Consider the following 27,900-nt stretch of genomic DNA (forward strand, 5'->3'; position numbering starts at 1 on the left):
ATGATGCCACTATCTTTTTAGATGAACCCCTCCCCCAAAATGAATTATTTTCAATATACTACATGCTAAGTAGACTGTTTTGATGATGTAAGCCTGGAATATGTCAATGATTTGCAGCAACATTGACTGTGACAGCTAGAGGAAATAGCATGTCTTTTCTCCATATGCCAAATATGGTAAAAAATTATGTTATCTGGTGGAAAAAAACAGTAAAAATGACAAATTCCAGGGCAAAAGCCCAGAATGGCACCCAGAAATAATACAATGCATGCTTATGTTTTGATGGCTGTGGGGTCAGTAATTGTAGTTTGAATGGGTTTTGTTTGAGCATTTTTTTTACCTCAACAGTATGGATGTAACAATATTGTTTCCACTGTGTATTTTAGACTTAAGTAGGAGCTGAGCTGAAAATTAACAGAAAACAAATTCCACACAATCTTGTCAAAATATATACCAAATGCATGAACACAGCCAAAAGTAATAAATATAGAATCTAATATAGAATGTAATAAAGAATGAAAGTGCGTAAAATGCCCCAAACAGCCCCAAAGATTTAAACTAGACTCCAAAAATGAGTCAGCATCTCTTGAAAAACTAATTTGAAAAAAAAAAGGTTGTATTACACTATTACAGCACCCTAAGCAGTGTAATACAACTCTCCACTGAGCATGCACACACACACACATACACACTCACACACACTCTCTCGTTATCTCAGCTGCTGATCAGAACAGGTAAACAGCCAGTGAGGAGCGAGCATACAGAGACAGGTTAGTGGAGGTTCCTCCCTGCAGCTGGTATGCTGTCCAACAGGTTTATGATGTGATGTTTCTCTGGGAAAACAGCACGGCCATTTGTGTCTTGACGCTTTCAACACAAGACTCAGCATAAAGTTGTTTACTCTGAAGGATTATTGGTGTCTTGTTGCTTCTCAAGATCTAAAATAAGAAGTGCTGTTTTTCTCCCAGGAAGCTCTGAAAAGACAGGTCAAACTGCAGACAAGAGAGGAGGCAGGTTAAACAGGTGAGTGTTGGAGGCTCTTCCTCGACATACTCAGGCCTCTGGCCACAGGTGTTGGATCCATTTCCACACAGGCTCTTTCTTGTTATTTTCTGTGTAGTGTTTTGCAGCAATGGCAGCCTCGTCAGCGCTGTGGATCCCCGTGCTGTTCCTACTGCAGCTGGCCCACTGCTCTGTCATTTACAGACGTGCTCCAGGTAAACCACACCTCTTCTCGCTGACAGTTGGTCAGTTCACACAAAGGCAAATGGCAACCACCAAAAAACTGTCCCGACATGACCTTTGTAAATCATAATTAAAGCTTGTCATTTTATAGTGTCACAGGTGAGCTTCACATTTGAAATGGGATCATAAGATATGAGGCAATGTAACCATTAGATTTTCTCTGATAAATGCGATACAACCTGTGTGGCTGACATGTGACTAATATAATATGACTAATATGACAATATTCTGTGTTAACATTTAGTTTGAACTAAAAAAACAACACTCATTTGTCTTAGTTACTTTTGCATAATAAAACAAAGTTAATCATTTGAAACTGAGAAAACTGGCTTGATTTCTTTCAAAAACATGGGAAGAAGGCAATTAGCAACAAAAAAAGAAATGACCTCAAAAATAGCAAGATATTTGTGTAAAAAAAAAAAAAAGAAGTTAGAAACAAAAGAAAATTTCAAAAAGAAAGTAACTAAGATCCCCCAAACCCCCAGCCCCCAACAACAAAATGATGTGGAAAAAGAATTACATAAGTAAAATAATTTTAAAAATGTAATTACAATAATTATGAATATGGTTTCCCTAGACATTTTCCTAACTTTTTAAAATATAATTTTCTAAATTTACAAAAATATTTGCTCATTGCCTTTTTTCCATGTTTTTGACAGAAACTGCACCAATTTTTTCAGGGTTCAAAGGTCAAGAACATGTGAAAGGCATTTGAAAGCAGCAAGAAAAATGATGTCACTGCAATGGTCAAAACATGTCATTGCATGTGACCACTGAATATTAGCTGAATCAACACTGAAAAATAGTGTGAAGTTTTCATTCCCACACCACAGTGTTTATGAATAGTATTTCTGTATCAGGTTGTATTGGTATTGTGTTGCTGTTGTCACTTGGTGTGTAGGCTACTCTCTGAGTGTGTTTGGCGTGTGTCCTGCAGGAGATCCAGTGTTGATAGACGGGCAGTCAGCAGCCTCCTTCCTGTCACGCTCATTGCTCTATAACAGCTGGGACTTTGAGATCATAGTGGCTGACAATCTGGAGAGAGAGTGTGTGGAGGAGATTTGTACCTATGAGGAGGCCAGAGAGGTGTTTGAGGACAAAACCCAGACGGTAAAGCTGCTGGCTGATTGTCTTTACTGTTGCCTACTAATCTGGAATCCTACAGCCTTTTTAATGTGCCCATACAGAAATGGAGAAACCTGACTTCAGTGTCCAGGTTGGGGAGGGTGACCTGAATGTTTGTGACAGCTAGGACAACAGCAAGGAGATTTTTTTCAAAGAAACCAGATATCACTAAGCGTTCCTAGCATGCCTTACATTACTATCACTGCACTGTTGCATTCTCATTTTGGAGTTGAGGAAACCTGTTGTGTGAATTGCATTAAAAAAATAGATAAAAATACTATATAAATCACTTGAGAAAAGGACTTTAAAGGCATGTAAACATTGGCTGAAATGTCTTGTGGTGGCAGTTTGATGCTTCTTTTTTCTTTATTTATGAAGCTGCTAAATCAAATCTTCTTTTGCTTTAATTTTTAGGATTTATTTTGGAACAACTACAACGACAGTGGAGGTAAGGCTTTTAAAGATGAATTTTATTCATTATTGTAGTCAAAATGTAGGCTATTGCTTTCAAATAGAAAATACATGCTTAACAATGAACATGATCATGATAGTGAATATTATTATTAGAAGTAAGAATTAGAATTACATTTTTTTCTGACATCTGCTTGGATAAAGGTGCACTCCCTGATTTTATTAACGCTTTCTAGCAGAATTAAGCAACAAGAAATTAACCAAAAATTAACAAGAAATTAGTGAAAAGTACAAAAAATTACCTGATTATTATTTAAAAGAAAACAAGCAAAACCCCACCATAAATAAATAAACAAACAAAAAAAAAACAGCAACAAAGAAATAACTTATGTCAATTTAATAACTTAAAAAAATGTTATCATGATAATTACAAATAGAATTGTTTCTTAGATATTTTCCACAAGCTTTTTAAAAATAATTTTCTTAATCAACTAATTTCTTGTCATTTGTGTAACATTTCAAGCAAACTGCTTATTGTCTTTTTTTCCCATGTTAATAAAGAAATTGCAATAATTGGCTCACAGTAAAAATGTTAAAATACTTGTGAAAGGCATCTGAAAGTGTCGTCGCTTCAGGTTTCACAGGGTTAGTGAGCAGGACTCCACCTCGACCATGCCTGTTTGGGCATAAACACCTACTTAACCCTTTCCTTTCATTCTCTCTTTCAATCTGCATCAGAACAGAGAGTACATGCAATTGTCATGAGCACACAGAGAAGTAAACTACTGCCTTACACTAAATGAAAAAAAATTCCATCCAGTCATGTCATGAATAGGCCATTAAATCCATCTCACTATCCCCATTGCACGTTGAACTCTTCTGGTGGACCACTTCTAAGGTTATCCTCAACCCAAGCCTCATACATTGGTCATTTTCACTGGTAAATTGTTGGAACATATCTTGCTAATAATGTGGTCCTTACTACTGAAACAGTGCCCACAGCTCCAAATCCTCACATGATTGTCAGTGGAGGACAATCTGCAATCTTAGATTTGCTATAGAATAATCAACCTGTCCGAATTCCAAAACTGTCAAATGTCACCCCTTTTGCAGTTATTTCAGCGTAAGACCCTAATGCCAAAAGCCACCTATCACGGCTGTATGATACTCTCTCGGGCGGCATCAGCTGAGGACTTGGCTATACAGAACGGTTCGTGAACAGCGTCAGGTTAAAGTGCTACTGGTAGGGACGTAATACATGGAACCGAAGGTCCCTTGTGGGCAGGTGGAAGGGGGGTAGATAGGCCCACTAAACCTGGAGTGAAAATGTTTGGTTCTTGTCTTAATTGGATGTTTTTTCTATACCTAACCATGTGCCCTTTTTGTCTAAACCTAACCATCCATGCTTTTGTTGCCTAATCTTAAGCATGCGATTTTGTTGACGTCCTGGCATTGGTTGTCATGTGCTTTTGTTGCCTAAACATAACCATGTGCTTTTGTAATGTAATCCCACCATGTGCTTTTAATGAAATATCAGCTTTGGTAGCTGCATCCCAAAACGTCAACAGTACTTGCAGAAGGATACCTAGAGTGTAATATGTGGATGCAGAAGTCCACTGACAAAGCAGCAATATGTGACGACTTTGGAATGATGTGGTACCATTCCAATGATGAGTTGGAATGGTACCACAATATCTAGAAGAGTATTTTTGGTCATTTGTAATATCTCAAGACCCTTTAAAGAAGGCTGTACTTTATAATCAAATATGAGGTTATGGTCAAAATATATCTGCAGTCCATCCATGCTTAATAATGCAGCAAACTTTGTACTGACAGTACAGAGTTCAAAGTGCAGAAGGTGTAATATTTGGTCCTGCATGGAGCATTGAAAGGAGGGATTTGTTGCAGTAACACATTTATACTGTAGGTTTCAATGATGACAAAAACCGACCAACAGAAGACAGTCATGAAGTCATTGCTGGTGACTGATGAGCTGGCTCACTGGTATGAGAACTTTATGAAGAAGCAATGGTTTGATGTTAATGATGTTTGTTTGCACAAGCACCCAGAGTGGATGTGTCAGGGCTGGTGGCAGGGATCCTGGCTCTTCTAGTCATTGCTGTTATTGCCACTGTGCTGGGAATCTACTGCTACAAAGCCAAGAACAAAGGTGGACAAAGGTGAGCCCAGTAGAGTCACTCTGATGTGAACAATTACGGAGAAATGATTTTGCCCAATTAACTTCGAAATGTGAAATAAAATAGTAACTTTGTTCCATCAGGCCTTCCTTACAACACTTGAGCTCAGACCAACATATCCCAACACTGCTGGCTGTGATTTTTTTTATGGATAGTCATGGTCATCAAATAATGGTATCTAAGGGCTTTAGTGACCCCTGACCTTTTGTCAAGCCCAACAAAGAGAGTCTTTTGAAAACAATTTGACTGACAATTATAGAATTATAGACTTCTACTAATTTAGTTGTTGGACATGAAGCCAGCAGTGTAAAAAAACTTTTTTCTTTTATTATATTTAATTCTAATGTAATCATCTATGCCACCTATTCAATATTCTATATTCATACATTCACAAATTAATTCAGTATTCAGTTTCTTATGTGCCTGGCAAACAAATCCTTTAACCCTTTAAAACTGAGCAAATTTGCTTAATTTCATTCAAAACATAAGCAGAAGTAACCGAGTAAGAAATTACCAAAAAATTAACAAAAAAAAAGTACAGAGTAAAAGAACTTTACCTAAAATAAATAAATTAATAAAATAAGAGACAAAAAAGTAAGACTAATTATTTTTAAAAAGAAATTACTGAGAAAAATGTGCTTAAAATTATTTCTGTAGAATATTTTTTAAATGTATAAGATAAGATCCTTTCCCCCTAGCTTTGATAATAACAATTTCAAAAATCTAATTATTTCTTTCCGAACACTTCTTGCCAAGTTGCTCATTGCCCTTTTAAATACTTGTGAAATGGTCTGAACACAGCACAAGAAAAATGATGTCAATCAAGGTTTCAGAGGGTTAACTCTATACAGAATGCCTGGCTACACGTGAAAAAAAAAACCCAAAACAGACTTCACTATCAATGATCATTTCAGATCACAGTATAACTATTCTAACAACTCTGTGATCTTGATGTTAGCAGTGTAATAATAACCCACACAGCCGATGCTTTTCTGATCTGTAGTCCTTTGAGACTGGAGTCCTGACCCTGACCTTTTTTTTAGCACCACCATCTGGTGAACATTTCCACTTGTACACAACATTAATCTATAAAAACAGGAAATCCAACATGTTTGCCAGCAAAGTCGCTGAGCATATTCATACCAGCTATAGGCTTGATTAGAGTAACATACCTGGTCTGTCTAATTCTACTCTCTGTTTGCTGGTCCAGAGCTCCAGTGAGGATGGCAGCAGATGGGCGTCCTGCCCCAGAGACAGTGCCCCTGTCTGGGATCATGGCCCCAGGTCTACCCTCCTACAATGAGGCTCTGAACCACAGCGGGCAACATGATGCCCCCCCACCGCCTTACTCTGGGTATGTACTTGCTCCAGTATGCACGTGCACCTTACATAGGCCTGAAGTGTCTGGTGGTCCAAGATCTAGACAAGTTAAGATTTTAAAACATCTCTGGTTTTTAAATACTACATAATCCTAATGAACAGGGGCAGCTGAGCTGGCAAACCTCCTGAACAGGATTCACCCATATGATCCACTTCTCTTGTTGCATAGTTAAACAGGATGCTATGGAAGGGGTTGAATAGACCCTAAGAATGTTGCAAAATGGAACTTAAAGTAGATAGGTTTCCATCAAATTGTGCAAACTGAAATTACAGATCTAAAATACACCTAATGGAAGAACGTTACTTTAAAAAAAAAAACTCGTTATTGCAAAAAAGTTTTTGCACTTGCATGAGGTTGTATTTCAGATGATTCAAAAAAGTAATATTTCCCAAAACTGCAAAGGTAATGCTTTTTTGGCTTTTTTAGGTCACATGATGCTATGTGACAAGGTACAAGGATATATTTTCATTTTTCTTTAACGGGGTTTAAGAAGAAATGAAATTGAGGTTGACCTAAATCCCGCTACATCTCTTTGGCGTTGAAGGAGGAGTTGAGGAGTCTCACAGCCCAGAGAACGAAGCTGCTCTGTAGTCTGGTGGTTCTGCAGCAGATACTTGTGTATCTTTTTTCAGATGGCAGCAGGGTGAACAGACTGTGGCTGGGGTGGCTGCTGTCTTTCAGTATCCTTTGGGCTCTGTGCAGACGCCTCACTTCACCGAGGTCACTGATACTCTGTAGATGGGAACCAGTGATGTTCTGGGCAGCTTTAATCACCCGCTGTAGAGCCTTCCTGTCCTTGGCTGTGCACGAACCACGTCTGTGATGTTTCCAGTCAGGACCTTACTCTGGAATTTAGCCTTCCTAAGTTTCCGTGGGAAGTAGAGCCTTTTCTGTGCTTTTTTAACCTGGCTGGTGATGTGTGATAACCAAGACAGGTCCTCAGTGATGGTAATTACAAGGTTCCTATAACTGTTCACCTGCTCCACCTCAGCTCCACTGATGTAGACAGGGGTGTGTGTCTTTGCCTCCTTCTTTCTAAAATCAGCAATCAGCTCCTTGGTTAAGTTATCCTTCCTTACGATGTGCTTGTCAGTAGGAACTGGCTCCCTCGGGCATGATGCAGCAGGCGCTACAAGAGGTGTTATTGCATCGCATAACTCTTCAAAAGCTAAGTGGATGAATATTTGAATCCATAAATGCAGCAAGCGGGTTTCCATTAACCCTCTAACTGCGCAACTTAGAAATGCGAATATAAAATATGCCAAACAGAAACATGTCAATTTTGGAAAAAAACCCTCCCATTTATCACATAAAGGTTGTTACGCAGGTGCTATTTCAGGTGATTTGAAAAAGCCATATTTTGCAAAACTGCAATGGAAACACTTTTTTTTGCTTCTACAGGTCACATGATGCTTTGGTTATGTGCTTGTCAGTAGAAACTGGCTCCCTCATGATGCAGCAGGAGCTACAAGAGCTGTTATTACATCACACAACTCTTCAAAAATTGAGTGGATCATCTGGAAGTTTTGAATCCACAATTCATCTGTGAAATTGTGGACTATCACCTTCCAGAAATCCCTCATACGTGGCCACTCCCGCATATAAGGAGCTTACCTTTCAATTATGGCTCCATAACAGGCCTACGTGGCCTTGAATTGGAAATAATGGCGGCTAGTGGTGGCTGCAATAGAAATAAAGCTGCTAATGTTTTCAGCATCCATCACCATGTTTCTTGGAATGTTATCACCAGAGGAGAAGTCGCAGAACATCACTCAGTTATGTTTTATCGAAATTTCAAAAATATCGCTCAAGTTTTGTGTAAATCTGTAATGGAAACCAGCCTCATGAGAAGTTGCCTCTTTCTGAAACTTCTAGAAAGCAAAGCCTGAAAACCTCTTCAAAAGGCAGGCCGAAGCAATTCAGCATACCAAAAACAATTAGATGAAATATTACACTGATTAAGTAGGCTAATCAGCAATTATATAAAAAACAAATTGTATTTGAAACAAATTGTACTTGTTTTACACATCCCATCTCTTTTCATGTAATTCTGTTATATTCAGTGGGTTGAGATGCATTGTCTCTTTCATATGTATTATCAAAGTGATACTGAAGATGTAGTTCACATGGTGCTGCAGCCCTTTCTTTCTGAAGCCTCTTTCCAGGAAAAAAACACACTGTTGGACCTCCATGGACTGTGCTGCTGAGTGTAAGCATGCTCACAGAGATTTTTCCTCTCTTTGACCACAGGGGAGCGCCATCAGAGCCTGCTGATCCTGGAGACAACGAGTGAGAGGGCTGGCACAGCCTCTTCATTATGGTTGATGGGCACTGGTGGTTTGAGTGAACTTTTGAATATTGCATGTTTTTTTTATATACTGTATTTATAAGTGAAGTTCTGACACATTCCCACCACGGACACTGCTGACAGTATGAAGTGTGTATAGGCAGGCCAGTAGTCTGACAGATGTGATGCTTTAAAGCTGAGGGTGTGGTTCGTTTTTGTGGTTGCACTGTATGCCAAACTGTTGTGTTTCTGAGGTATTTCTGAGCAGATCAACAACAGGCAGTCAATTCATAAAGATACTGGTTCTTCAAGAAAACCCAAACATGTTTTATATAATAAATTACATAACTATTGCACATGACTCCTGTCATTTTATGCATCCATTCTAACTTGTGAAGTCAGTCGAGAGACGTGTGTGAAGTGTGGAGAATGTCAGCACATCATCTCTGACATGATGCAACTTGTGTGTTTGTTGTGTATCATACAACTGAGCTCCTTCAGCAGACTCAATTTGAACTGTCCTCCACAATACTACACAACACTACGCGGCTGTGCATGACAAAATGTGTGTGTGTGTGTGTGTGTGTGTGTGTGTGTGTGTGTGTGTGTGTGTGAGCGCGTGTGTGCGTAAGGGAGAGAGCGAGGGAGGGAAGGAGAGGATGAACGCCAGCCCAGTCATTCTTCTTAAAAATGGCGTCTTGTGAACAAAATGAGCGAAAGTAACGGAGCTGCGGTGTGAGCAGCAGCAGCAGAGCAGCTGTGCGCGCTGGATCAGTCCGTGAACGCAGCGTCGCTTATTAAAAACTGCTAAAGAACGCGGAGCATCTGTTCTACGACCCGTCAGCTTAACACAGGAGACAATAGACAGTGAAATATATGGGGAGAAGAGAGGAGGGAGGAGGTGCTCCTGGCTGCTGTGACCCCCCCTCCTCCTACTCCTCCACCTCCCCCCCTCGCTCCTTCTCCTCCCTCCATTCCTCCCAGTCTACAGGCTCGTCAAGCGGAGAAATAAACAGAAGCGAGCGCAGAGAAGAGAAGACATTCCTCCCTCCCCTCCCCCTCACTATCTGTCCATCTTCATCCAGTCCTTTCTTTCATGGAGAGGAATTATCCCGCTGCAGGCTTCGGAGATCTAGGGGCTGGGACGGGATGGAGTTACGACAGATCGGCCAAAGCAAGGTAAGCTTCGCTGGCCAAAAGCATGGGCACCCATCCGCTCCTGTGGTGGGTGCATCACACAATGCCACGGGCACAGCGCTGCCTCTGCATTCAGCCGGGCTGCATGCTGCTGCTCCAGCCACCAGGCTCAGGTACAGCCAGCCTTATTGTCATTTGGGGGAGGGGAGGAGGGGGACATGGGGGCTGTCTCCAAAATGCATGGAATGCGATGGAAGGTTAGTGATACGGGGACATACAGGGAGGAGAGAGGTAGGGGGATGGGATGCTGGAAGCCGAGTGTTATTTAAAAAAAAAAAAAAAAAAAAGAAGAAGAAGAAAAGAAAGAAAGATCACATGTATGTTCCAGCACTGCATTGTCTCCGCTGCAGCTTTGTCTTTGGACTTCACAAATGCATGACAGGGACAGTCGCAGGTTGGTTGGCAAGGGTGATTGCTACTGTACTAATTGGCTACGAATGGAATGAAAGCAGTGTGATGCTGAGAGCTGCTGCCTGTCATCCTGCACATGCAAACAAACCTGCATTCCTGCATCCCACAGCACAACCTGAATGAAATCATGTGCCAAACACAGATTCATCTGTTTGATCTGCTCGTATTATATCATTCAGAGATGGTCAAACTGAAAGCAAACTGTTCCCCTGGCTGATTCTGCTTGCAGCAGCTGCATGGATTTATTCATAAAAACGTCTCAAATATGGCTGAAGCTCCGGTGAACTTGTTGGGGTGACATTCTGCCTTATTAGTAAACAGTACTTTACAATAATGTCACGTGACTGACAGACGTGCCCTGACTGTCACCGAAATCTAATTAAAGTTAAGCCTTGCAACGCACCGCTGGCGTTAAGGTTATCCGTTATTCTGTAGGTAACTAACACATGTAGCTCTCAGACAGTCAGGCTGCATTACTGTGAGCAGGATAACAGACAGTGAGCGCCTGTGTGCAGCTGCAGCCTGTTTCCCCCTTCAGCTGGCTGCTCCGCGAGGCAACAAACGCTAGCAAAACAGGCTAATTAACTATCCACAAAGACAGGTAAGGCCGTCAGAAATGCTAGTGAACTCCAACCCTCTGGCCGTGTGGCTCGGCGTACCTGTCATGACACTGTTAATAGGTGACAAATGAAGTGGGTTTTGCTGACACGTCAGTGTTTAGTGCTGGAATGAAGCGCAGCAACGAGCCATGCTAACGTTAGCTAGCTGCTGTTAGCTTTGCTCCACGTTAGCGGTCGCCTTGACAACCACATCAGTCTTCCGTCAGACTCAGAGGCTTCCATCTCTGGACCTCACTGTGGGCTACTTGTGCTCTCTCATTATTATTGGGTAATTTATTTTTTTTTTAAATGTATATTTTTAAAACGAAGGCAGATGCACAAATGCAAATTGAGTTGTGTGCATAGTGCTTTTCATTCTCATAGACACAAAAAAATTATGAAAATGCACAGACGTTGATTGTATTGTGTCATCCTGCTCTGGCTGAAGGTGATGTCTGATGCTGTAGTTAAATTGTGCACGTTCTTGCTTTCAGTAGTACATGGTTTGCCTCATCCAGCTCAGGTTGCAGTACATTTAAAGGGGGACTTCACCCAATTTCAAAAATCATACACGTTCTTCTTATGGTCTAAGACAGCCTAAGATATTAGCAAACATGAACAACTCTCTCCCAGGTCCAAGAGCTAAAGTGTTAAAACTCAAATTTTTGTACCTAAGTATAAAGTCTTGAGCTGCTCCACAGACAGTGAATGGTGACAGCAACATTTTCTCTTTCAGAACTCAGAACTCCACAATAGAATAAAGCTAATTCTTCACACTTCATACTTGATTACATCACAAGTTTGAGACATCCTTCTCTGGTTTTTGGCTTTGAGAGAGAGAGGAGCTCATGTTCACAGATATAATCAAACTTTTCTAGGCCATGGAAATAACATATTGGAAGTCCTGTTTTTGGCAGTGTTCCAGTTTCCCTTTAAGGTTTGTTGATGGCCTGTTAGATTTAAGGTATTCTGTCACTCAGTCTAACCGGAGCCTGTCACCATCTGAATCCACCACTACATTTTTTCATGAGCAAATAGGCAAATTATATATGATATGGATTGATTTTCAAAATGTATATAGATTCATCATGTTCAGCTTTAGATTTTTTGTAATTTTTTTTAATTTACATGTTCATTAGTTTACAAGGTAGTTGAGGAAAAAACATGAAAGGTGAAGGCGTGAACAGAGAACTCCTGAGAAGGCTCTGACCAATATGGATTTTTTTGTGCAGATGTCGATACTGATAAAAGGATAAAAGGGAGTAAAAAATTCTGATAACTGATATGTCGGTTGATTAAAAATTTTCAATGAAAAATAAATATACTGTATATATATACACCAATAACTGTTTTTTGATCCCTCAAGTATAGTTCAAACACAAACACAAAGATATGAGTTGAAAGGCAGAACATTTTACTGTTTTACAATACTCTTATTGTTAAAAATGAGTGCAGGAATGTTTTATTGTAAACGTCGATGTGGTAATAATGCGTTGTGTGGGGCAAGCAGCATATCAATAATTATGACATTGCATTCTTGTCACAAGCCCCCCTTAGTATTTTGACTTTTCAACAATAAAGAACTTAAATGTACAAAACTGCATGTGCAAACTGCAGTAAACCTCTCTGAATGAAATAACCATATAGAAAAGGGCAGGTCTATAAATGAATGATGAAATACATCTGAAGACATCATCTCTAAGTAAAACCAAGAAACAGTCCCTGCACTTTATCAGGAAAAAATAAAAATGTTAACAGTTGTGTTGGCTGTTGGCCAACTTATTGCCGATAACGATATGCTGAGTTAAAATCAGACAATTAAATCGGCCGATTAATCGGTTTGACCCTTGTCTTGAGCCACCCAACTGATTTAGTGATTGAGTGAATAAGAAGGGCCTTACCTAGTTTAGAGATGAACAGTGGGAAGCCTTTACTACAGGCATCACAGACAGAGAAATTAACTGAGGAGAGACGATGCTGTTTAGGAAACCAGCCCAAAAGAGCCCTCAACTGACTGAAAAGAACCACAATGTACTTAACTTTCCTGTGTGAGGGATAAAAATCACAGCAGAAATTAGACAAAATTTGTATTGTGTAAACTGGGTCATCACAATAGCAAATACAACAGGAATAAGAATGAGCAAACATCATGCAAAAACTGATAATTGCCACTCTGCATATTGAATAAAAATGTTTAAATGAAAATATGCAGCAAAAGTAAAGAATCGGTTTGTGTAGAAAGTTCCATTCATGCATCCATTTTTGTCTAAATGTTAGAATTGTTTGCATGAACGTGTGAGATAATAATAGGTGTAATAGCAGGTAACTTTGGATCTTGCCTGTCTCAAAATAGTGATGAAATGGAGATTCTTGCTTACAGTTTGTGCAGCATTGGTGTGACTTGTGATACTTCAATCAATCAGCTGTTTGGAGGAAAAGAGAATCGTGGAATGCTACAGGGAAGCTGATGTTAGGGTTGGAAACACATCTGTAAGGGAAGGGTTGTAGTTTTGCTGTTTGTATAACAGTTAAAAACAGCTGCATTTTTATTATTTTTTTTTTTACATTTGGTTCTACGCATGCCTCTGGTAACTCTTCACACAGTCAGCATAGCAGCAGTCTATGCAGACTGAAATATGGAAAACTTTGAATTGCTTTGACACAAAACGTATTCACTTCTTCATCTTACAAAAATGATTAATTTGGCCTCACTAAACACCAAGCACCAGCAAGTTTGCACATGTTCATACTACTGGTCAGGGCTTAGCAATAAAATTACATTATTTGATATTATGATATGAGCTTAGATATTGTCTTAGATTTTGAATATTCTATTACTGTAAGTGATGGCTTTTTCTGGTTTTAAAGGTGGAAATACAGCAAGGTCTCAGCTAGGGAGTCAGCATGAAGGGAGGCCAATTCTGATGAGAAGGAGTGGTCTGATAGTATTAGCATTAACAAATTAGCACATTTTCACCAAAAATGGGCAGACCAGATGCAGGATTGCAGTCTGCTGTGACACTAGAATATAATATTAATGGTCCTTTTTTAACACTGTTTTTAAAATCAGTATATTGGGGGAGACATTTTGAGGATATTACAATGTTTGGGAAGTTGTGTTCTTTCCAATATTATTATTAGCTTCTTACATTACAGCAAGTTGATATGATTTTCTGAATTTACCAGATTATTGTAGCGGCTCTATTATTCACCTTTAACCACATAGTCATACATACTCATTAACAATGATTATTTATCAAAAATCTCATTGTGTAAGTATTTTATTAAAGTACCAATAGTCAACACTGCAGTGTCTTCACAATATTAATATTGCTGTATTTGGAAAAAAATATTGAGGTATTGGTTTTTCTCCATATCCCCCAGCCCTATATGGATATTTTAGAAACTGTCCAAATTAAATTAAATTCCAAAAATAAGACAGAATTCATTGGCAGTGCATTGGCATTCACATGTGATTCATTTTAAAGAGAACCTTTTTTTCTGGACTAGCAGCTACATCTAAAAAAGTCAAAAATGATAATTACTGTAAAAACTCAGCTGATTATGTTAACCAAGGACCTACTTGAGGCCAAATGTGGACGACAGATTGTTCATAAATTATCAGGTGCACTACATGAACAGTGGATGTTCAACAATACTGTAATATCATGTTGTGTATATTGCAATACACAAAAAATAATGTGGCATATTTCAGCAATTCTGGTTAATTTTGCAACATCCTGCTGTTGTGTATTCCATAAACACAATGTCTTGTTCTAGTGTAGTTATTGATTGTTGTTTTGCAGTAAGGAAAACAAACAAACAAACAACCTATTGTAAAGCTTATTGAGGTCATTGTGTTAGTGTGTTCATGTAGGGAGACGGATGTTGTCAGAGTTGATGCTCAAACATAGATGAAGTGTTTGGTTGTGTTACTGTATTAAGGCTGTGAGATGATCTGCTGTGCAGAGTTAGACTGTGGGCCTTTCCGAAAGCACCGCTTCACCCTCTGCCAACCCACTTCCACTCCATTTACACGTCCACGTGGAGTGTCCGCCACATTAAGTGCTGTCCCGAAAAAACTAGCAGGGAGTGTGGCATGTTAAACTCTGCGACAGCGAGTCTGCACCGATGCCGACTTTTTGACCACATCTAACACCATATTGTGTCCATCATGAAGATGCTCCATGCAAAAAAAGTTCAGCGTGAATTTTCCAATTTATGTATCATTTGTTGATTTATTTATTGCTTAAAATTTGCAAAAAATTAGGTAAACAGTTGCACAGTGTATAGATCAAATTAAAAAAAGAACAGAAAATGGGAGTAAGTGTTATTTTACAAGAACTCCTTTTTCCGTCGCAGAGAGGAAAGTTTGTTCCAAAGCTTGCTGATGTATTTTTGACCCTACATCCTGATGGAGAGAGCTGCATTCAGCTGTGAAGGTGACTACAAACAGAGTAACACTGTGAGACAAAGTGGAAGTGAGTAGCGTCCAGTTGGGAAAGGCCCCGCAAAGTTTTTAACAGTAAACTCTGTATTGTTAAATGTGTGTAAATAGTATCATGTGGAATGGTGAACAAACATGAACTGAAAACTCATTTTAATAATCATGTTGATAGACTTTTTTTTTTTGTTTTGATTATTTGAAAAAAGTTCTTTTGTAAATTTGGAGAGTGTGGGCCTCAGCCAACAAGCCATGAAAGTGATATGCTAGATGATCTAAGCAGACAGAACAGCCATGTCTTTTAACACTGAGGGCAAGAGGAGCACAGATGAGAATGGTAAACTAAAACCAAAATCATCAAGCACGTGCCCTCATGCGCCATAGGGTAATTAAGATAATCATTACTTGCAGTCATATCTGTCTCGATACATATCACTCCACATAGTGATGCTTAATGATCATGAAAGTCACTATTTGGCTTATATCTATATCTGTTCACTCATTTGTAAATGCCTTTTTTAACAATATATTACAATATCCAGAATCTGAGATGATGGTGTACTTCCTGCAACTCTGTGCTGCAAAATGTCAATTTTGTGCCTCAGCCCCTGCGAAAGTACAGTCCATATGACATCCTACCAAAATGCACACACAACAGTTTGTATATTATATGAAGTAGCGCTCCACAAATGATGTTAGATCCTTAAGGTAAAGATAGGTAATTAACCTAAAGTTACAGAGGTTAGATTTAGGCAAGTTAAGTTACTGTGGTTAGGTTTAGGAAAAGAAACATGTTGAGGACATACCTTGAAATGACTCAAACTTAACACTGTCCCAAACACGCGTCTCCAGGGTAAAGTCCCTTGACCCACCCACCACCACAACCTGCCTCCTCACAGACCGCACAGCAGTGCTTCCTTGTTTACTCTCCTGAATGCATTGTGATCACATCCTTTCAAGTTACGTGGGATGTGTATGAATACTTACTTTTCTTAAGAAAAGTACAAATTAACAGTTTATGAGAACAGCAGGTTTACAGTGATTTTGGTACAGCTAAGGGGTGTTAATCTGCATGACGCAGAGTGCCATCAACCCCCCTTATCTGCTATAAACTCTGCATAGTCGGCAAAAACTGTGCAGAGATTATTTTAGTGCAAGTGTTGCCTTGCCATGATGTTCCATCGCGTTACATCCATTTCTTATGTTGCCTTTTTTTGCGTTGAACTTTTTTTTCTCCATTAGCATTTTACAGCCTTCTTGGTTTGTTTTTCCTTTCTAACACAGAGTGAGTATATTTTCTTCAAGCCGATGTCTCACGGCGCAGACAGAGAAGGAAACACTCTGTGGGTCAAGCCATGAGGTCAGGCCAACAAGGAAGTCCCTCCCACTCAGATATCTGTAGAATTAATTTAAAAAACTTAAAACCCCAAAAATGACCATTTGTTGCTGTGTTGCATTGAATTCATGAAGTAAAACTCATCAAAAAGCTTAGTATTGGAGTCTGGCTTTGAAGAGAGCAAAGATGCATTTCACTTTCAGTTCAGTTGTAAATACAAGCGTTTTTGTATGTGTACTGTATGTGTTTGTGAGCATACGACTGGATAAATGAGACTTTTAGTATACCAATGTATTCTCATCATATCCTACAAAAATGTACACACAACTGTTTGTGTGATATCATATGAATTAGTTCCCCTCGAATTATGGTATGTCCTTAATGTACAGTAATGTAATTAAAGTAACAATTACCATGGTTATGTTAAGGAAGAGAAACATGTGGAGGACATACCTTAAAAGTGCACACAGCTTCTAACACCTTTGTTACATACATGTTACTCTGTGGAAAGGTCTCGGGGTGAAGTCCGGTGTTTTGTGATGGATCCACCACATCAGCCTGCCTCACTATCACTGAGGACTGCTTCCTTGTTTACTTCCATCACATGATTGTAGCCTTAGAAAAGAAATAAAAAAAACATGGAATATACACAAATTTGGGTGCATTCATTTTTCGAAGGAAAACCTACGAACTGTTTGTGAGAACAAAACAGCAAAGGAAATGCTTTTTTGGCTTTTCTAGGTCACATGATGCTATGTGACAAGGTACAAGGTAGATATATTTTCATTTTTCTTTAACATAGTTTAAGAAGAAATGAAATTTTAAGGTGATCTGAAGTCCTGCTACATCTTGGTGTTGAAGGAGGAGTTGAGGAGTCTCACAGTCTGGGGAAAGAAGCTGCTCTGTAGTCTGGTGGTTCTGTAGCAGATACTTTTGTATCTTTTTCCAGATGGCAGCAGGGTGAACAGACCGTGCTGTCTTAACTTCGAAATCTAAATATCTGTTAACCAACACCTAAACTCAACTCGATCCTGTTGGGCCAGTAGTGGATTTATGGGCCTATCACTGAGCTTCGATCCATAACATGATACCAATAATTCCTCAAGTATAACTTCAGCATAACTTCACAGTTTCATACAACTGCCCTCAATTATCATGCAGCTGTTTTCCTTTGCTTGTCGTTTTCTCCCTATTTTCTACATAATAAAAAAAAAATCATGCACCATGCAAACTCAATACAGTTCATATAATAAAGGGACTGACTTTCTGTTACTTTATCCTTTTTTGTCTAATTTTGGACAAATGTCTACCCCCGCCCTTTGCCTCCCTTTTTAGCACACACACACACACACACACACACACACACACACAAGGTCCCTACGCAGCACCAGATTAACATCTGAGTGAGTGTGAGCAGAACAATACCCCAATGTGTGTTTGTGTGTGATATATATATATATATATGGCAGTGTGGTTTATTAAGCATTACCTGTACATACATTGCTTGTTTATACTCATATTACTACCCTGTTTACACTCATGTTTATATATAGTTCATACTGCACTACCTCCTCAGTATATACTAGCACAGTATATGTTTTAGCTGTGTATATTACACCTCAGCAGTACATATTTTATCTCACTTTCATGTCTCTATTTTTAAGATTTTTAATAAACCACACTGCCTCTCCCCTGTATGTTGTTATTGTCTTATGTCCCTTTAAATTTTCTGTGGTGTATGGTAGCTCTGTGGGAGCACCCTCAATTTTGTTGATGACAGTGAAGACTATTCTATTCTATTATAGGAAAATATGCAAAAAGTAGATATACAGTATGATGCGCAAGTGATCGGTTTAGCTAGGGAGAATGCAACGGACTAATACATATTTTTTCCTACCAAAAAAGAGATAAATTGAAACAACCAATTACATATCATATTTTTGGAAAAGCATGACAGAAGTTTTGGAAATTCAGTCATGCTTTCAGAGAAAACCGATACTCCTACTGAGCCGTCAGTTGGTTTTCCACAGTGATGCATGGACTGTTTCACACCAGTGGAATTGGCAAACCAACTCTAACTTAACTTGATCCATCATAACCAGTCAAATAACACATGGAGTCATACTCTATGTAAAGAAAAACAATTGACACTTAACATCATCTGCCGTTTCACATTTTTTATCGTGTTATCAGAGAGTGCAGCATGCACTAAAGTAAGTTAGTAGATTGCAGGCATATGTCTTGCGTATGAATAAAAATACTCACTTCTCCCAGATATCATTTTGCCTTTGGAATACTATCAGCCAAGAGGTATGAGGCCTTCAAGGCAACTATGTTAACTGAGGTTGTCATGAAGAGTGGAATGTTTTGTCTCGAAGTGTCACTTTGACGGCTTCATTCAATCCATATTTTATGTAGCAGTCATTGTATTTTTGGTTAAAAGCTGTTTTTTTTTGTCGTGTTGTCGTCTTTATTGTCTTCCTCTTTGCCTACCCTTTTCAGCAGCTCCAGTAAAAATTACGTGTTAACATGAAGTGGGGGTTGGTAACCTCACCCACCTGTGGTCACTGAAAGGTATGATAGATAGACACTTACTGTTTTCATCCCAAAGGAAATGTAGGATACACGAACAGTATACGAAACACACTCAAGACTAGAGGTACAGGAGAAGAACATATACAGTATGTATGTATGAAGATGTATGTACATTTCTCACAGATGTGTTCAAGGAGAGATAATTGGGACCAGATGCATATGTTTTCATCAAGGCACATGGTAGTTTCTGGTAGTTTAAGTCAAGTTTCTGAAAATTTAAACGGATCTAAAGGTATAATTACTTAAGGTAAGCTGCTCCCTGCAGTGAGGCAAGGAAAACAACTCACCCCCAGCACAAAGAGCCATGTTACATCCTCATATACCCCTTTATCCACCAAATAAGCTCTGGTGGTTCTTGAACTGGTTCTGTTCAGGATACTTTTAAATGGAACCATTGTAATCAAGGATGTGTCATCAGCAGAAGGCATTGCACAATGCACAATAGAAGTAAACAGAAGAAGCAGCTTCGCAGGTGACATTGATTACTGGTGAACTTTTGTTGTGTTATCAAAGACATGTTTTACCCAAAAAACATACACATGCAGAGGTCTAATTAATGAGACACACCCACTGATATCGTCTCAATTTGCACTTCAAGTCAAGAAAAACCTTAAATATTTTGGTTCCAGAAGAGAACCAACTTTTTGGGTTTCGATCTGATTTATTGTAGGTTGAAATGCTCTGAATGGTTCAACATTAGGTGCAGGAGGCAGAAAGGAACTGGTTCCATGTTTGTGGTAAAGGGTAAGTGAGGGGTTTTCTGGTGGTTTTGAAACTGACTGGCAACATCCATGGGTGGGAGGCCAGTGAGATTTTATTCCCTTATCACAACAGTGCCCACACTGCATACTTATTCCCAATCTTGGCATGCATACAGGCCAAGATTGGGAATAATGCTGTGTTACCATCATGTGGGATGACAGTTAGAAATAGAAAAGATATTAATTTTTACAATTGATGACAGAGGTTTGATGCAGAGGTTGCCATGTATGTAAAGGTTAAAATCACAGTGCTTGGCAATGAGACACTATATCCATCAAAGATCCCTTCTTATTAAAAACGTTTTATGCTCTTATGCTCCTTGACTGTGATGTTTGAGCGTTACAGTGCAGAGTGATGGATGTGCAGAGTTTGACTCTAGGAGAATGTTTTACCTAAGATTTAGTGGATGTGCCAGCAGCATTTTACCACATCACAGCTAGTTTAAGGTGATCATGATCCAGTATGTAAATTGCACAAGTGAGATGTGGTTGTGTGAAGTGTGCCGGTAACACACTGAGCAAGGACTCAGTGATGCTGCACACATTCTGTGTCAAAATGAAAAGTAACGTCATTTTGGCAGAAGGCATAGATATAATTTTAAGGAATCTTACCATGGTAATTGAATATTTGTGGAAAAACACATTGGACACAAATGACTATTTACATGTGATAAAGCATGTCTAAAGGGGATCTTTAAATTAGTTTTTAATTACCTTGTTTCACAGACTTTGGCTGACTTGTGGCACCCATGTTTGTTTGCAAATGCTAGTGTACTGTAATTACAACTTGGATGCTGATGTTGTAAACTGGTTGTTAGTTAGTCTTTGGAACAACAGGTCTGTGAGCTGTCAAAATTGTTTGATTATTACAGAGCCCCTTAAGTCCTAAAAGGTGACTTGTTTGCAGAAGTTAATAGGCTAACTTTTCATAGATTATCAGATTATCAGACCATTAAATGATGGGGATATGAATCGGCTTTTCAGAAATCAGGAACAAATGCTATAGATGCTAGTGGAAGAGATGCTACACATTGGTGAGATTTGAATTGGACATTGATGAGTGTGGATGTTCTGAACAGGTAAATTGAGTACAAAACTGTGAGCCCAGCAGTGTGGTGTGTCCAGTATATGACAGTGTACTTGTGTATAAGCCTGGATTAATCTAACCTAATACCAATGTGCTCCTCAGCCTCGTGTATGGGAGCTCCAGGTCATCCCATCCAGACTCAGAGCTGCTCCACCGGCAGACCTACGGCACCCCTCACCCCCTCCAGGGCTATGCAACCAACCACCACCCAGGAAGCTCCAGACAGGGAGGAGCCTGGGGGGCTGCTGGACGCACGCTCGGTAAGGATTTACAATATATGATAATAATATATTAAAGTATGCACTTGTACCTGTCCAACTGAGGCATCAAAACCGGCAGCGCTGTGAACGTAATTTGTCCTGCTGTTAACTTTATTATTTTTGAGAATACATTTCATAACATGCAAATATTGTTTATTAATTACAGAACATATTTGAAGGGTTCCTTTACATTAACAGATATCTTCGCTTGTATTTAGTGTCCTAAATCATGTTTTTGTGTGTGCACTGCAAGAAGTATCAATCAACAGGTGTTTATTCATGTTTATCTGTCTTTGCAAATACACTCTTCATAAATGACATGGGAGGGCTAATATTTCGATTTATTTTACACGTTATCAATTTCATGTTTCTTGTGTGTCATCCTCCTGCCGTTGGAGTTGCAGTTTGTCCTCTCCCAAGTTTCTGTGCGTACACATGGGTCAAAGTTTCCGTAAAACAGTGGACATTGTCTTGTCAAGTTTTTTTTTTTTTCATAAATCCTAAGTTTTCTTAGAAAGTGGTGTATGCCTTTTTTTGTGCGTACCCAATGTTTATAAATAAGGCCCCAGGTCTCATTCATGTTTATTATGAAGATGTGGCATCTCCAAGGTCTCCAGGTTATCTACCAGACAGCCTAAACCTCCTCACACAAAGTATATAGGTGTGAAAGATCATGGGACCCCTCAGATTCTTTTACCATAATAATGATAAGTCATACATCTCTTTTTTTTCAAAGAATTATTCTACCACAACATGATGCCCTTACAAAGATGTGCAGCTGTTACATCATTTATTTTCCCAGCCTACACCACTTGTTTTTTAAGTATTTTAGTAATTTATTTATGTATTTATGTGCTTCATATGTTATAACTAAAAAGGATTTTTACTCAGTTGACCTGTTTCTTTTCTTGCTGTTTTTATACTATCAAGATGATCCAGTGTCAAAATGGGCAGAATTCTGTGGAGATATCTAATAGCTTTTCTCATTGATAATCTTAGCTGCTATTACATTTCTAACATTTTTAGTATGATCATATTGAATAACAATAAGCACACTTTTAATTATTAAATTGTTTATTAAATTAAACCGTTTATAGCTAGCACATCAATTGGTACACATAGCTGTCAATCATGACATGGCAATCATCATCCCCTTTTTATAGCATCAGATAACTAATTAAAACCAATTGTGTCAGAAAAAAATGAATAAAAAAATGAATAAAAATGACATGAAAAAACAGAGAACATCTTTGGAAAAAATGATTAGTCATGCACTTTGAGTTCATAGGTTGGCCTATTTCCCATTCACTAACAGGGAGGGGTGGGCTCTATGACCTGCATTGCAACCAGCCACCAAAAGGCAATCGAGATGTTTTGGCCTCACTTTTTTGGAGCTGCCATGTTGTCCATTTTTATATGTAGTCTTTGGTGAGAATTAAGCGAGGGTTGCGGTTTCTTACCAGGTCTGTCGGGGCTGTTTGACGCCAGCCTCCATCATGCTAGCCCCTCGGGTCCTGACCCTTCCGTCATGAATCTGATTTCGGCTCTTGAATCGCGGGGTCCACAGCCGCCACCCTCTGCCTCCTCCCTCCTCTCTCAGTTTCGCACTCCCTCTTGGCAGACTGGTGAGTGTCATCCTGTTATGATAATGCTACGTTTGCATAATAACTCTCATGTGTCATTAGTTCTTGTTACTATTAAAATACTATTATTTCATAATAATACAATTTTCAGTTTGAAATAATAAGTAATGATTTAATTTACAGAATAACTTGTTTTCATTTCCAGTACTTTTGAAATATATTTATGTATCCATTTCATTTGCAAAAATATACAAGAAGTAAAGAAATTGTAAATTTGCTAATTAGTTACATTTCAGTAGTGATTAGCTTTAACTAACAGTGTCCATGTAATGTTGTGTCCTGTAGCAATGCATACACCGGCCCCAGCGGAGCTCTTTATTTCAGGAGCACTTCCTGGCTCCAGCTCCTTCCCCTCCTCCTCAGCCCTTTCTGCATACCAGCATCCTGGCTCCTTCTCTGGACGATCTTTCACTCCCTCACTATCCCTGCAGGACACGCCTACATTTAGCCCGACCTCCAATGGTTTGCTATCCCCTCATGATCCCCTACTGCACATCAAAACACCTTCACAATCCAGCTTGGGCTTTGATCGCTTACTGTCTTCCCAGAGTGCCACTTACAGGGGCTCCCAGGAGCCCTCAGCCCCTTCACAGACCCAAGCCCCTCCCACCTCCTCCAGTTGCCACCTGCCCCCTCCCCAGTTCAACCTGTTGTCCTCCCAGCTCCACAACCAGTCCTCCCAGCTCTATAATGCCTCCATGTTCTCTTCCACACCAGCTCTGCTGCCCACAGCCCCACCTCCGCCCCAGCCTCCTCCAGAGAGGGCAGTTTCCCGACAGGACAGTGTGATCAAGCATTACCAACGCTCTTCCCCAGCCCAGTCCTCAACACTCCCCCCACAGCAATATCCCAGCTGTGGTGGGTCATCGAGCTACCAGCAGATAGCCAGCCACCACCGGCATTCTGGACTGTCCTGCAGCCCCCTGGGGGAGCAGAGCCCATCCTCTGACCCCAAGCCCTCACCCCGGTTGGAATCCAAGACATACCGACCTATCATCCAAACTCCCTACACATCCTCGTCATCCAGCTCCTCAGCCCCCTCCTTATCTGGCACTAAGGGAGCCAAGAGTTCCAGTTCCAGTAGTGGTTACTCCTCTTCAGGCTCAGCATCATCCTCATCCCGTACCCCACACACGCCACCATCAGCCTCTTCCACCTCCTCTTCATCCTCTTCTAGTTCCAAGACAAGCACTGGCTCCTTGTCTGCTCCCTCTTGTCAGCAGCCCCCACCTCAGTCAGCAACTGCACCACCTCCTCTACCAGTGGTGTCATCCAACCTTGTTCAACAGCCAGCACCCAAACAATGCCTCTCCACCTATGGTTCTCCACCTGTTGCTAAATCCAGCACATGCCTCCCAGACCAGACCCCTCCCCAGCAACATGCTCAGTCCTACTCTCCCAACCAACCTCCATCTACACACATGAGCCAGTCTTATGGAGGCTTTAACTCACCCCATGCTCAAGACCTGAGCTCTGGAGTTGGGGGTACTGGAGGGAAGGCCTTCACTGGTATAGGCTCAGGAGGACGCTCGTTTTCTGCAGAGATAGTCTTTGGGGACTCCAGCTTTGGCTCAACTTCTCTCAGAAGAGCAGGCAGTCCTTCCTTAGGGTATGGGAGTGCTGGAGGATCAGCAGTAAGTGGACCTGTATCAGGAGCTGCTCCTCTTGGCAGTGGAGTTGGATCTGCAGGATCCGCCAGCGGACCCTCTAGTGTCGGTAATGGCGGCACCAGCTCCTACCACATGCCTGAGTCTAGTCCTTCACCTTCTATCAATTCTACCATCAGTCGCCCTGGATTGCACTCTCCTGCTTCTGCTCGCCCTGCACAGTCCCCCGGAGGCTCAGGGGCCAACAAATACTTGTCATCTATCCTCTCGCCTTCTTTTATGCCCTCACCACAAGGTTATCCTGACACACGGCAAGTGCAGAGCCAGTCCTACCACTCAACACCACCCAAGTCAAAAACAGAGACCAACATGCTGGGAGTTGAGCGATCCCAAGATGAAGAAGAGGATGATGATGATTTCCTCATCCACCACTTACTACATGCCCAGAGTTCAACTCCCCATCCTTCCCAGCATCACCCCACTCCTCAGCAACTACCCCAGCCACTCCCACAAGTTAGGGATGTGGAAGGCAAGGGGGTGACCTATGACATTAACAAGATGTCAGAAGAGCGATACCACCTTCAGAGTGTCATTCGCACCAATAACATTGCCAGCAGTTCGGGTCCTGGGACAGCAATTGGTGATGCAGCCAGCAGCTTGAACAGTCAGTTGGAATTATCACAGAAGAAACAGCAACAGGCCAAATCAGAGTTGTCCATATCAAAGTCCACAGCTGGAGGGGTAGGAGGGGTTACTGACTCTCTGTCACACTCCCATACTACCCACTCGCATCAACAACAACATGACTCCATGGGATCTGTGGTCCATTATGGAAGAGGGGACCCCTACACACAGCATCAACACTCCCAACATCCCCATCACACCTCACATGTGTCCTCACAGCAACATTCTCAGCATCCCCAAATATCTCAGCACTCTAGGCACTCTCAACACGCACAGCACTCTCAGCACACTCAGCACAGCCATCCCCATTCCCACTCTCACAGCCACCCTCACATGGAGCTAAAGAAGCCTTCAGATGCAAATGACAATGCCTACTTGTGTAACACACCAGATGTGCAGCAGGCTCGACAAAGCCAGGTTCCCCTCTCGCTGATAGATTCATCGCCAGACCCTCCCCAGCAAACCCACATGCTGCAGTCTGTCCTTTCTCATACCACTCGCACTAAGATGGATCCCTCGCAAGCCCCCCCACAGCAGCAGCAGCAACAGCAGCATCCTTTGAGCCAGCAGGTCATGATGGGTTCAGCTGGAGGGGCAGGGCCTGCTGGGGTGGAGTCCCATCCACAGAACCAGTCCGCACAGATGCAACTCCAGCTCCAGACCCAGGGTATGGACACCCACTACAGCCTTGGAGCACCGCCAAGAGATCAAACTAGAACCAGTCAGAACTCAGTGTCTCCACTAGACATGCTAGACCAATCTCTTTCCCGGACAAACAGCAGAGGCAGTGGAGGAGCTCTGGACAGAACAGGGGTTGGGGTTACTGGAGGGGAGGGAGGTGGTGGAGACAGACATAGACAGCAGCAAAGACTTACACCCCACCACCATCCCCAACAAACAGCCTCAGATCTCCACGACTTCCTTTCTGAGCCAGATTTGGGCTTGTCCACCCCCTCACACCTGCACCACCTCAACCAGCCACAGGCCCATGCCCACCCCCATTCCCACCATCAACAGCAAGTACACACTCACCATCAGCTGGCACACTCTCAGTTAGCTCACCCACACTCCCACCGGATGGCAGCAAATATGGGAGCCCCCCAACAACAGCAGCAGCCCCAACAAAGAGAACCTGAAACTCTGTCACACTCCCAGTTAGACCAGCTCAAACAGCATCAGTTTGACACAGTGAGCCCAGTGGGTAAAGTGGGACAGAATCAAGTCCAGCAGCAACAGCAGCGGTTTGCACCGCTAACATCGATCTGCTTTCCTGACTCTCTGTTACACGATGAAGATCGCTCTTTCTTTCCTGAGATGGATGACATGTTTTGTCCAGCTGATTACAAGTCAAGCTGTGCTGAGGACTCTGGGGCAGGACAAGCTGCTCAAGAAAGCCTTACCCAGGGCCATGGGCAGGGGCAAGAGGGTATGGAGGCCTTAAAAACAGGAGAGGGCTATGATATGGTTGGTCATCACAGTGATCAAGGCTATGGACAGTATTGCCACAGCCTTCCAGGAACAGGGAATGGCAATCTACACTTAGACCTCGACTCTATGAAGACGCACGAGCTTCCCTCCACTGTGAATACTGACCAGCTTGGCCTCATCCAATCCCAAACACCCTCGATGGGGTTGAGTTCAGCCGTTCAAGGAGATGGCTCAGTCAACAAGATGATGGGAGCTGTAGGGGTGGGTGGAAGTCCAAGTACCCCTGGTCTGACCTCACCTATATTCTGTTCCTCGAGACCCAAAAAGCTACTGAAGACCAGCTCATTTCACTTGCTCAAACAGCGGCGTGAGCCGCAACCTCAAACAAAGAAAAACTATGCGCAAGAGTACGAATTTGAAGATGACGAGGATAAAGCTGATGTTCCAGCTGATATTCGTCTCAACAGTCGACGCCTTCCTGACCTGCTCCCAGACTTGGTGTCTAGTTGTAGGAAGGCTGGTGGGGCATCAGGAGTAAGTGGGCTCAGTCCCCTGATGGGTGACATGGACTTCTGCCACCCCTCCAGCTACCCTTCCCTTGGACACCCTCCACAGCTCCTCCCCCATGATGGCCCCAAAAAAAGGGGCCGAAAACCGACTAAACCAAAACGTGAAGGCCCTCCTCGCCCACGAGGTAGACCACGCATACGTCCTCTTCCAGAGCCTCCTTACTGCAGGGGGCTGATGGGATCAGTGGCTGGAGAAAGTAGACGGGGTCGTGGGCGGGGCCGAGGGCGTGGCAGGAGAGAGGAAGCTCTAGTTGAGATGCATCAAGATATGAACAAAGCACAAAGCCTCCCATATCATCATCATCAGCAACAGCATCGACAGCAGCAATTCAGCCAACAGCAGCATCTCCAACAGCATTCACACGAACTTCACAGACAGCAGGCAGACCACCACCAAGCACCACAACAACAGCATCACCTGCATCATCAGCAACAGCATGTCCCCTGTCCTCACCAACAACCGCATACTCAACAGCAGCAACATCAACAGCATCATCATCATCAACAACAGCAACCGTCCCATCAGCAGCAGCCAGATCCAATCACACCTATCAAGGTAATTATCTTGTTCTGTTTTTATCAAGAATCATAGTCGCACCTAAAATGTTTGAATGGGCCAAAATGATCCTAGC

The 27,900-nt window shown here is 41.4% G+C and overlaps 2 protein-coding genes across 2 annotated transcripts in view; both read left to right on the forward strand.

Moving 5' to 3' along the window:
• The first annotated feature begins 837 nt into the window (after positions 1-837).
• Positions 838-9,001, forward strand: prrg2 (proline rich Gla (G-carboxyglutamic acid) 2). Its single transcript, XM_042505432.1, has 7 exons — positions 838-1,023; positions 1,121-1,217; positions 2,183-2,355; positions 2,785-2,818; positions 4,844-4,961; positions 6,190-6,333; positions 8,611-9,001. Exons 2-7 carry the CDS (start codon positions 1,133-1,135, stop codon positions 8,651-8,653), a joined length of 597 nt encoding a protein of 198 aa, XP_042361366.1. The 5' UTR covers positions 838-1,023; positions 1,121-1,132; the 3' UTR covers positions 8,654-9,001.
• Positions 9,002-9,362: 361 nt separating this feature from the next.
• prr12b (proline rich 12b) overlaps positions 9,363-27,900 on the forward strand; it is a 47,312-nt gene continuing 28,774 nt past the window's right edge. Inside the window, exons 1-4 of the mRNA XM_042504911.1 lie at positions 9,363-9,826; positions 21,180-21,337; positions 22,801-22,962; positions 23,266-27,824. Of these exons, the coding sequence (XP_042360845.1) occupies positions 9,744-9,826; positions 21,180-21,337; positions 22,801-22,962; positions 23,266-27,824 (4,962 nt within the window). The 5' untranslated portion in view covers positions 9,363-9,743. The remainder of the gene's footprint in view (positions 9,827-21,179; positions 21,338-22,800; positions 22,963-23,265; positions 27,825-27,900) is intronic.

This window comes from Plectropomus leopardus, chromosome 17 (genome assembly GCF_008729295.1).
Source record: "Plectropomus leopardus isolate mb chromosome 17, YSFRI_Pleo_2.0, whole genome shotgun sequence".
NCBI lineage: Eukaryota > Metazoa > Chordata > Actinopteri > Perciformes > Serranidae > Plectropomus > Plectropomus leopardus.

What these genes read in the sequence shown, in the direction of transcription:
- prrg2 (XM_042505432.1), top strand. Translation starts at nt 1,133, where the DNA reads ATGGCAGCCTCGTCAGCGCTGTGGATCCCCGTGCTGTTCCTACTGCAG. An exon ending in AAGAACAAAGGTGGACAAAG is followed by an intron (nt 4,962 to 6,189) that starts GTGAGCCCAGTA and finishes TTGCTGGTCCAG; the next exon opens with AGCTCCAGTGAGGATGGCAG. An exon ending in CCCCCACCGCCTTACTCTGG is followed by an intron (nt 6,334 to 8,610) that starts GTATGTACTTGC and finishes CTTTGACCACAG; the next exon opens with GGGAGCGCCATCAGAGCCTG.